At 42.5% G+C, this 11,862-nt stretch overlaps 1 protein-coding gene across 1 annotated transcript in view; it reads left to right on the forward strand.

Moving 5' to 3' along the window:
• The window catches only part of LOC104628700 (poly(rC)-binding protein 3-like), a 47,731-nt gene that overhangs the window by 25,352 nt on the left and 10,517 nt on the right, over positions 1 to 11,862 (forward strand). The window contains exons 6-10 of the mRNA XM_010297366.1: positions 1,822 to 1,950; positions 4,041 to 4,184; positions 8,982 to 9,023; positions 9,537 to 9,612; positions 11,440 to 11,492. Coding sequence (XP_010295668.1) covers positions 1,822 to 1,950; positions 4,041 to 4,184; positions 8,982 to 9,023; positions 9,537 to 9,612; positions 11,440 to 11,492 — 444 coding nt within the window. The remainder of the gene's footprint in view (positions 1 to 1,821; positions 1,951 to 4,040; positions 4,185 to 8,981; positions 9,024 to 9,536; positions 9,613 to 11,439; positions 11,493 to 11,862) is intronic.

Genomic DNA, 11,862 nt, shown 5'->3' on the forward strand with positions numbered 1-11,862 from the left:
AGCTCAGTTCTTAGTTGTGTTAAAATAGGGGCAGGCGTGAGCATGAACCGTGCGCTGGTGAGTGCTTAGCTCTAGGTTTTAGAGCTGTCGATACTTTGGATTTTATTTTAAATATAATTGCATTTAAATAATATCCAGAGCACTGAGTGAGTGCTTTTCAGACATAGGCTTTTAAAGGTGAGATTGGTCTGCTGGTCTGTGTACATTAAATGACTTTTGTGATTATTCTGGTGAGCACAGTTTCAGAAGCTACTACCTACTAGTCTAGTACAAAGAAGTAAGAGGATAGTGTTTGACCAGAGAGGTCTTTTGATAAGGCTAATGTAGCGAGAATTCAAACTGCACGTTTTCTTAAGCATAAGCATAATGGACAAAATATTCCTCATTTTTTTTCTTGCTGACATACAACGGAAGTCAAAAAATAAACAAGATTAGTATGAGAAGCAAATGCATAAATGACTGCAGTATTTGGCAGAGTATTTTGTGCTACATGTACAGATACCTACAACTGTATGTTAAACAGCAAATATGATCAAACACACAAAAAAGGACCATCCAGCCCAAGATGTGGTCTAATTTCATCATCACACAACAACACACTGAGCAGCAATTGCACGAGGGATGGTATTCTGTGCTCGGTCACGTACCCAGGAACAACATGTAGGGCTGCTGTACTGTTTTCAAGATTACAAAAAAAAAACCCAAGCCAAAAAAAGAAAAGCATGACTGATTGATCAAATTATGGTGAAATTCAAAAGCCTATTATAGAGCAAGGAATTGATATTCTGACCTTAAACAGCACTAGTGAACAGAAGATGCAATCAGTAATTCAATCAGTCCTTGGAAAGAACAATAACATGTGTTGTATGTAACCAGCAGAAAAATAAATTAACTCCTTGCTGACTGACACAAAGTCAATGGTTACTGAAAATATTTTTTTTTAAAAGCCAAAAATACTGCATTGCAATAACAGGCAGGAGTAGATTTTGTTTGTAATATGTAAAAGTGCTAACTCAATATGAAATGCCTGGGGTTTTTTCTATTAACTGAAAAGGTCTTTCAAGACATTTGTGAAATAATGCCAGGGATTGTTTTGGCCTCCTGTATTTTTTTCTTTCTTTGGTTTTCTTTTTTTTTTTTTTTGGTTAACTAACATACATTATGCCAAGATCGAATTTAAAAAAAAAAAAAGAAAGCAAAACTGGCTTATTGCCTCCTTGGGTTCATTAATGAGCTAAAAGTTGATGATGTGCATATATTTAATTAACACTAATTAAAGAAGTGCTTCTGTACCATCCTGAGATATTCCAGAGCATAAGGCAGCCCCAAATTTCATCCAGAGACACAAGTCAGCTGTCAGTTGATAGTCAGATAGTAGATAACATCAGAGCCATTTATCTGCAACTCAGAACAGACCTTCTTCAGTTATGAGCATTTTTTTCCTTTCTTCTTTTCTTTTTTTTTTATTATTGAAAAGTTCTTCATTTCACCTTTTTCATTTTTGATCAGCATTGCAACTGTCTGTATTCAAGGGGGTTAAAAGACTTGTCCTGAAATGCAGGTCACAACTTGATTCATTAACAGCTACTGAGGACTAATCTTCCTAGGATGGGAGTGTTTGCAAATTGGCTTGGGCAGGGAAATCCGTGTCCTGCCAGACCCCAATTACGCTGTCTGGGCATGAGCTCACATATGCGCTCATACCCGTACCTGGCAAAGACCAGACAAGCGTTTCGAGGTGCATCCCCTCCATCACAGCCTTTTGAGAGGTGCCGTTGCCCACCCAACAGTGATGCTCCCTTTGCTTTGTCTCCCCTCAAGTCCACAGGAGCCCAGGTGCAGGTAGCGGGGGACATGCTGCCAAACTCGACGGAACGCGCAGTGACTATATCGGGCACTCCCGACGCCATTATCCAGTGCGTGAAACAAATATGCGTGGTTATGCTGGAGGTGAGTGAGTGCTTGGCCTGTCACCTCTCACTCGGGAGATGTTCCAACACTTTATTCATTTTCGAGTGCGCTGGGTTCCCCAGGGGTGCTGCCTGCCCTTCCCATGCCAGGGACTTCAAGACGACTCTGTTAACTGTGCCCTGCCTGGTGTTTGAGGGCCTCTCGCAGCAGGATTTAGTAATCAAAGACCAGGGCTGTCATGACACTGTCAAATAACGAACCAGGTCCAGCGTGGACCTGCAGCCCGTTCTGAGAGAAAAGCATTTTATTCTGATGCAGAATAGGGCAGAAAACGTCTAGGTCTTGTTTTAAATAGAAACAATTCTGACTAACATAATTTAGACTTACCAGGACTTTTTTCTTCCTTAGGGTCAGGTCATTGCATAAGACCAGAATGTTTCATTTTGACAGATGTTTTTTAGCTCTTAAAATAAATGATACAAAATTAATTTATACAAACATCTCGGCATTTTAACCCTTTCTGAAAATGTCCATAATTTCATGCAAGTACATTTCTCAATTAATTAAGTTGATTAGAAGTTTCAAAAAAAAATTTCAGCAAATCAAAATGAAATATTTTGACCTAGTAACCATGATTTTTGACATGGAATGTGAAACAACTCCACTTTTTTCACATTTTCTGCTGGAAAATTTTCTGTAGTTTTTTGGTATGATTTGTCTTTCTTCCTAAGTCTGGTCCAGGGCTGTGTCATTGCTCTGACACCCTACAGTTATTCTTTAAAGAGGGGAGAAACAATATTGGCTGTTCAGAAGTATGCAATGCATCAAAACAACATACAGCCAAATGCAAATGAAAGCATAAAAACTAATAAATTCCCCGTGTTTTACTGGGAGAAAGTGACTCTTGCTTCATTTTTTTGCCAGACTACTGTGAGGAAGGAATTTGTTTATAAAAATGCAGGAGAACAGAAAGATACTATTAAAAAATAATTTTAGTTTGTTAGAGGTGGAGTACATGATGGCAATGGTTATCAGCTTTGTGAATACAGTGTGTAGTCTATTGCCCATGTAGCATTCGTGGAATAAATAGTTATTTGCTAAAGAAGATGAGAGAAGCCAGTTCTCAAAATCAGAGAGACACAGTGCTATTTCCCACAAGTAGAGCTACTTCTTAAATAACCAGTTTTGACATAAGAAGTATTTAGTTTAATGTTAGGCAAATAGCAAGCAGCACTAAGACAACACTGGTTTAACTACAGTTTGCTGCTTCAGACGTTTAAGAAAGCGAATGTACTCTGATTTGCAGCATATATCTAATTTGGCAACATTTTCATTGACATGAAATAGTTACTGACATTAGTGGAAGTGATATTGTTGCTACCTTCTTGTTGTAGTTAGTGCACTGAAATCAGAGCACCATTCTCCTAAGTGTTGGACGGGCAGCTTGAAGCCTTTTTTACAGACAGGTAAAGTAGTGCTTCATTCACAAGGAGAAAGTTAACCTCAGTCAGGGGTCTTCCCTTTGGGTCCTTGCCTTGGGCTACAGGGAACAAACTCCCTTTCTGTGCATTACAAAGGCAGTGGTTGTGCTACTGCTGAAGCCAGGAGGATTTTTCTCCAACCTTCCAGCTCAGGCAGAAAAAAGGCAGGATTAGGCTGGTCATTTGCAGTTGAACATCTGACTTAATTGACTTGGTAAAACAAGAAACCTTGATGTGTAGCAGTGTAGGAAAGACAGGTAAGCAAGAAGCCTGCTCTATGTTAACAAAGTGAGACCACAGGCTGGATTCTTCCAAAACAACAGATTTCAAAATTGTACCCGTTTCCTGAAATGCTTTGACATGCTTTATGAAGCTTCATAGCTTCATCTGAAGATGGCAGTAATGAAGCCATGAGTGCCAGCACTGCCAGTTTCAGCTGTGCAGTTGGGGCCTCGGTTCTTCCCCTCAAAGGCCAGACAACTGGCCTCCAGGTTGCTTTTGGGTCGATGGGGTGGAGGACAGGGTGGGCTGGGCTGGGCTAGGTTAGCTGTATGCCGCCTCATCTGAGGTGACCAAGGCAAGGAATGTTTTTTTAATATGAGCTCTGCTTCATTGTGCATTTTGATCTCTTTGTGTTTTTGTCTGCAGTCCCCACCCAAAGGTGCCACCATCCCCTACCGTCCCAAACCTGCCTCTGCACCTATCATTTTTGCAGGTGGCCAGGTAAGAGCAGACACCATTTTGGCTTCAGCTGGAAACCACACCGTCTTGGCCCAACCTCAGCCAGCGCCTGTTAGTTTTCAACTTTTACTCTTTTTTGCCTGGTATAGTATTGATGTGCTTTGTCTGCTTCGTGTGCTTACAGTTTGCAGGAAAGGAGAACACTGCATTGCAAACTTGACACAAACTTGTGATGACTGGTATTTTACCAAGATTTAAAATCAACTTTTGCAATTAAGAAAAGTTTGCACATCTGCGAATTGAGAGGTGTCTAAACCAGATGCTCCCTGAGTGGGACAAAACTGCTTTTTGTAGGGGTTGGTTTTTTCACTCTTAACTTGCAGCTCCACTAGCAGTATAAGAAGTTTTGTCAATTTTCAGAGGTGATCAAACAGCAGGATGTTTCTCCTCATGAAAGGCATAATTTTTCTTTCATAGTTTTCCTGTTTTTTTAGGACCAAATAGTGCATTTTGCAGTAAAAATTGACACACATATAATTTCTGCTGCTTGTAGAACCTCAGGACCAAGTAGCAATGGGGTTCTGAGGTTACAGGAACTACATATATGCAAGTGCAGACCTTCCTAACCATGGCACACAACAGCCTGATTGATAACAGAGCTTTCCTGTTTCTTTTTTCTATAGTGAACCTTTGAAGATTCCCCCTTCATCTTAAGCTGTGTCAGCCAGGGTTCTCATCTGCCTTTAAAACCCCATGTGCAGTGTGACTCTTCCTCGTCTTTTGATAATGCTCTGAAATGGTCTGCAAAGTGCCGCTGAGGCACAGTGGGAATTTGCTCTGCCATTGAAGGCGGGGGGATGCAGTTTTAGTAACTGATGAGCCAGCAATGAATGCAGCTGATATGTACCCTAAAAACACCATAGGAGGCTCACAAGGGGACCCATACAGCCAACAGGCTAAGAGCAGCGCTGCCCAGATATGTGCAATGGCGGAGGAGTGAGGTGCTGCAAGCCCTGCCCAACTCAAGGGGAAATGGATCTTCTAAGTCTGGCCTAGAGGAAGGCAGCCGTCCCTGTACGTGGCATTCACGTATGTGAAGCCTCTCTTGGCAGTAAGGCACCCCCACCCAGACAAATCTTTTCTCCAAGATGACAGCAAGTAGTTACCCAGTGGGAAGAACCACTCACCTGCATGATGGAACATCTGCAGGCAGGTCCCATCTCCCGTCCCATTAGCCCAGCGCAGGTCATCACCCCGTTGCATCACCTCTGGCAGCCCTAGAGACCATGTCTCACCCCAGTAGGCAATTCAGAGGTCATATGAGAAGCCAGACACGGGGTTCCTGGTGGAGCAGAGGGCACAAGGTGCTGCTGGTATTGTTGGTGGTAAGATGACCTGTGCCACCACAATCTGCCGGTTTGTAAGGAAGCTCCTGCACATCTCAAGCTTATGCCAAAGCACCATTGCTTCTGACAGGGCCTTGTAATGAGCTTTTTCTGAATTTTTGTCTCAGAGTTTTACCTTCTACTCTGTAATGATACATAGTGATGTATATCCAGGTTTTCATAATCTGGATGTAGTAGCTTTCAGTTCCTGGTGTTCAAGCCTACAACTCTTAGTCGTCTTCAAAGTAAGAAATATGCTTCAATAGTGACCAGAGTTGAATTGAAATTTAAAATATTTTTCCAGAAATTGGTCTATGAAACTTCAGAATAATTTACTCTCTATATATGTTTACACTGCAGTGCTTTCCTTTAAGAATATGTGTGTATGTGCAGCGGCCCATGTTACCAGTATTGTAATTGCCACTACCTTCAAAGACTGTCTCTGTATATATGATTACTTAAAAGTATTGAGACTGTTTTCTAGAGTGCTCCAAGCAGTTTGTATAAATAATTGGAAGTGTCCTATTTTAAGGTCTAACACCTCTTGTCATCTTCAGTGTTACCAGTTAAAAGAGTGTTCTCACTTGTCTAGCGCAAGCTTGTTGATGTGAGAAACAGACACTTTCTGTGTGCTTTGAATTTCTGTACGCTCTGACTAAGCAGACTTTTTAAGAAAATGCTTAAGGTGTGTTTGGGCATCAGTATGGAAAGCACTTTAACCAGGTTTCATAAGTGGAAAATAATACTGAAAATAAAATTTTATCATCAGTGTTAATTCCATGCAATCTTTTGGCTACCCTATCAGAAGTTATTTTTCCATTCTAAATTTCATCATGACTATCTTGAAAGGTTTTGGTTTGTTTAATGCTTGCATATCAAGCAACACTAGCAAACATCAAATTTCTAGTTTTCCTTAACAAGTTGGGGTTCTTCTGCTTTAAGTATTGCTTTTAATTCTCTTGTGCTTCTTGGATAACGTATTGCATGACAGAACTAAAATGAAGCTGAACACTACCTAGCCCTGCTCTGCCCCTTACCATATTTAGCATATGCAGTGCTTAAAAAAATAAATAAGTCCAGCATTCCTGCCTGATGGAAACAAATCGGAAATTTCTACCTGCCGTGCTACATTGCTGTTTAGATGGGTACTCACAGGGTACAGCTTTGCTTTATGCCCCATAGCAGTTTTCTGGTTTAAACTGAGGGAGATTTGTAGACCAGGTCATTCAAAAAAGCTGTTACTAATGGCAGTACGTCAGTAGGAAAGTTGCCCTTGACTTTGATGGAAGCAGACCCGTAGCTCATGTCCTTAGTGAAATGTTACAGTACAGATGTCTCAGTAGCCTCCACCAGGCTTGTACTGAGTATGCCCCAGCCGCAGAAGGGCACAGTTCCTCTGCCAAGGGGTAAAGCAGTCAAAGACAGTTTTTCTCAACCTACATCGGTCAAGTGACCTTTTGGGAGCCTAAGAAATTAAGAGTTTTGGGGTTTTTCTGCTGGGAAGGAAAATCCAAGACCCATCTTGTCCATGCTGCTTTGATGGTTTTCATTGACAACCGAATAAAAACTAGTGTGAGCTCTGAGTGTTGACTATTTTTGTTATTTCTCCATTTTGTTTGCTCCCTCATATGTATACATGGAAGTATGAGGGACTGGACTGATGAGGAAAGGGGTGACTTCCGTTAGGTTCGCTGGTGATTTTTTCGCAGTGGTTTCTTACTGGTTTACTGACCATTGCTTGGGAAGCACCCACGTAAAAGATGTTCTCTCAGCTGGGTTTGAGGTAAAACCAAGAGCAGAAAAGAGCACGGAGGTTCAGAGACCAAAGCGTGGTTTCCAATCGCGCTGTTTGCACACGGAGCTATGCCCCCTCCCAGCGCCTTTTCCAGCTGTAACCTCCTGAGGCTGCTCCTGTGCTTGGCTATGACAGAGCCGCAGCTCAGCAAAGCAGTGTAGCATCTCCTCAAGCTTGCCCTCGTTTGGTAGAACACCTAAGCAGCTGCTTTGCTTGCTTGAATATGTGCTTGCTTCAGAGCCACTGACAGCAGTGATCCCCTGTTTTGGTGAGCTGGAACCTTTTCTTGTCATTTTTAAACTGCCCATCATGGCCATCTCCTGTAGGTGCACGGGAGCACGTACACCCATGAGCATCCCATTGAGCCCAGTCACACGCAGTTCTGCCAGAAAACTGCTCATGTGCATAATGTTTGCCGGATTGAGGCCTTATTTTATAACTAATTTAAAAACTAAATTAAATGTTTCTTCTCCAGAAGGGAAATTCTGCTGCAGAAATGTGCATTAAGCAGTTGGAGGCATTAAAGGTTTTAATATCCGAACTCCATTAAATGAATTGTTTTATCATTTGCAGAGGATTCATTACTTTCTAAGAGGCCTTTTGTCAAATAAGCATTTTGCAAACTAAGCTAATCAGCTCTGTTCCTTTTTATAATTCTCCAACTACAAATATTTATATGTTATAATTTGTCTTTCTGCTTTCCTGCTTATCTAAGCACAAGCATATTAAATTTTTTCTGACATGCCGTTGCATTCAAAAAAGCTCTACAGGATATAATAGAAAATTATAAACTCTCGATAGTTTTTTCTTTGTAGGCCATTACAGAGTGTTGAACAGAGCCAGCAGGAAAGATGAAGGGCCATGCTAACTAGTGCCAGACATGCCACCGTGTCCCTCCTCGCTCACGTGCTTTTTTTGCCTCCCCCACCTCACCCCAGTGCTTCCAGGAGTGGTGCCAGAAACTATACCCCTTGCACTGCTCTTGTGGTGCAGAGAGGCTGGATTTGGAGGGGGGATATTTGGCTTCTTGCGGAAGATAAGACCGCCACGCTGGGAATCCCCATCGTGCTCCTATCTCCAGACCGGCATGCTGGCCCCATACCCCGGCACTGCGGGACAGGCTGCCATCCAGCACGCGCGCTCACGTAGCAGCTGGCACGGCAGCCTGCGGCATGAGTCCTGTGGGGTGCACCAGGGCACACGGTTGCTGGCATTTAGCATCAGTAGCCAGAAGGAGGTGGCTCAGAGCTGCACACAGCAGTCAGGAGTTGGATGTCAGGGCAGGACATCCCCCGGGTGGGTCTGCCCCATCCTTGTTGCCCCAGCATCAGCATCTCCCCACGCGCATCAGTGGCATTGGGTGGATGGGGCGGCAGGGAGGGGAAGGGGCCACCCCCCATGCTCCTCAGCCCCCGTGGTGTCCCCAGCTCTGCTCCCAGCAGACGGAGCTGGGCTGAAGAGAGGTCCTGAGGACCGGGGTGACCAGAGCTTGAGCAGTGGCAGTCAGCATCCCCTGCTTGCAAGGGGTGTGCGGGCAGCCCAGCTAAGATATTCCTGTCCCATGCCAAGCGTTATCAAGCAGCACAGGACAATTAAGCTTCGCTCAGCGTTGAAAGCGATGCGGGTAGCATTTGCCGGGGGAGCCGGGGGGAGCTTTTCTGATGAGAACAGGAGCACCGCTTGTTCCCCCTGACTGACCTGTGTCTTAAATGTGCTTGTTGTTTTCAGGCGTTCACGATTCAGGGGCAGTATGCCATCCCTCATCCAGACGTGAGTCCTGCGCGTGTAAATTACTCCCTTTTCCTTCCTCTCCCTCTTATTTGTTCTGGGCAGCATTTGCTTTCTACGGTTAGCAATAAAGACCCGGCCTAAGGACACCTTTCCTGAATAACACACAGTAGAGCCACGTGTTCGCTCAGCTGCATCTCTTACCTTTTGTAATAATTGCTAGAAAGTACAATGGCCCAGGAACAAATGACAGTTATCTTGGTCTTTCTTTGCATGTGATATATTTGAGTTCTCTTAATATGTAATTCTACAGTAATTAGTTAATATTAACAATAGGCATTACATGTAATAACAGTAGAGATGTCATTTACAACCAGTTTGGGTTTTTGTTTTTGTTTTTTTTTTTTCTCTACGGTGGATTAGAATGAATGATTGAACCTTTTATTTTCCAATATAATTTTAATTAATCCAGTTTTAGAACATGTAAGATGGTTTCTCTGCTCTGAAATAATTCCATTTGATTGGTTAGTTCTAATTTCCCGTCCTGCCCTGCAGTTGACCAAGCTTCACCAGTTGGCTATGCAGCATCCCCCCTTTACTCCCCTTGGGCAGACCACCCCTGGTTTCCCTGGTACGTACCCATCACCCCCTGGGGATGTCCTTCTTCTTAACAGCTTTGTTTCCCGTGGTCATTACATCATTTTAATAATAAATGTGGTCAATGACCAGCGATCCTTCTGTTTTTACACATTAATCTCTGTTCTCCCCCCGCCCCCGCCGTGCCTCTGTTACAGTTCCTTTCATCATTACTAAAACGTGCTTCGTTTGTTACATTTATTTAATCAAAACTGCTTCATTTGTGCCATTGGCTAAAAGCCCTGAGTTTCTTTTGTTCAGTCCTTGTAAAGTTATTATGGACCATACAGTATGTACCAGTTGGTCCCGAGTGAAGTACTTGGGTGTGCCTTTTGTCAAATTTCCAGTTTGGTAACATGATTCAGAAAGAAGCAAACACAGGAAAACAGTATGCAATCGCAGTACGGAAATACTGATTAAAGAAATCACGGCACGCTGAAACTCAAATTCCTTGTAGAGCCAAATGTCTTAAGAGCATCTGCAGTCATCACTGCTGGGACAAGTGCCTCTCTTCCTACGAGATATGCAGATACAGCTACAAAATGCCATGGGCATGTAGCTAAATTAAGGACTGCAAATGTAGTCCATACCTATTAATGCTGAAGCTGAATTCTTTATTCAAGAGTGAGAAGTCAGTTAACCCTGCAATAAATCATTTTTACTGTATTTCACTACATACATGCTTGGCATCTAAAAACTTCACAGAACAGAAGTACATATGTACTGGTACATGCTTTGTATGGCAAATAACATTTTATCACATACATCAAATTTTGTGAGCAACTCGATTGCTTTATATTCAATGTAAAATAAGCGTATGCAACTCTTAATTGAATGTAAATGTAAGTAAAATGTAGGTGAACACTTCTTTGTAAGAGTATTTCTTTTCCATCTTTTCTTGTTGGAAATGGGCATTTTTGGTATGTCTTTATAGACAATAATAATAATAACAATAATAATAGTACCACCAAAAAAAAGAGAAAAGGAGAGAAAGAGAAATGACATCCAAAATATACTTTTGTTTCTTCATGATGTATCTGATAAAATATCTACAAGTAATACTAAATTGCCTCTCCTGGCTTTATATTTTCCTTGTTCTTGTCATTAACATGCTGCTCCTTAATCTTTTCCTGGTTATATTTGAGACATGTATGTTTCTGTAACGTTACTGTGTGTTAGAGCAGTAATTCCATTTTTCCTGAGCATTTTCCTTTTGTCCACCCAATTTACAAACAAATGTATGCAGCTTAGAGTATTTTGTACATTTCCCTTCAAAAATTACCCTTCCCAAAGTTTTTTCAGCAACTAATCCCACATATAATTTCCAAATTTTCCTAGGTTCGTTTCCTCATCCTTATTTTAATTAATAATTTTTCTTTTTCATATCTATGTATTTTGTTCTGCTAATTGTTCATTTGACTTCCACTTTCATTTTCCACATTCTAGAACTCCTGGTAGACAGGTCCAATTTCAGCCATCCATTAATTTCTCAATTGATGTGTTTATCAGAGACTATTTTTAGGGGAAACCCTTAATTTTCTAGAAGCTTTTTATGACTCTGCGGAATCTCATGTGACATTTGTTGCTTTGGTGGGTTAAAGGTTAATTAAAACAAGACTCATTTAAAATTAGTCCAGCCCTCTGAGTTTTGCATCTCTTGCTTTCTTTTCTGTTTTGCTAGCAGATCTCTATTTTTCTTTGCTCCTCTCTTTCCCCCCGACCCCCTTCTTTCTGTATGTTTCCTTCTTTAAAATATCATTTGCTGTGTCTTGCCCTTCTCGCAAACGACTGGCGTAACATTTTCCCTCTGTCCCCTGAATAGGACTGGATGCCACTACTCCAACCAGTTCCCATGAACTTACTATTCCCAATGATGTAAGTGGACCAATTGTCAGTAGCACTTTCTCTTCTCTCGCTCCTCTGCCGCCGGCGGGGAACCTCTCATCTTCGGTCGATTTGTGAAGGCTAGTCCCCAAATAAACCCCACAGCATTTAGTCTGTTGGGGAGGGGGTGTTAGGGGTTGTTGAAGTGCCGGACAGGAGCAGGAGATGTGACCATCCCCTCTCGTGCCAGGGCTCTAGCGGTGCTGGGTTAGTTGCAGGAGGGTGCCAGTGCCGCGGCGCTTCACCGGCTCTGTTGAAGCCGAGGTGCCTGCTGCTTGCAGTGGTCTTAGCCGAGTTACCGGGACGGATCTCCCCGCTGGCGCTAGCACGGGCGGTCTCAGCACGAGGGTTAAAGGGGGTG

The sequence above is a fragment of the Phaethon lepturus genome, unplaced genomic scaffold, assembly GCF_000687285.1.
Source record: "Phaethon lepturus isolate BGI_N335 unplaced genomic scaffold, ASM68728v1 scaffold30271, whole genome shotgun sequence".
Lineage (NCBI taxonomy): Eukaryota > Metazoa > Chordata > Aves > Phaethontiformes > Phaethontidae > Phaethon > Phaethon lepturus.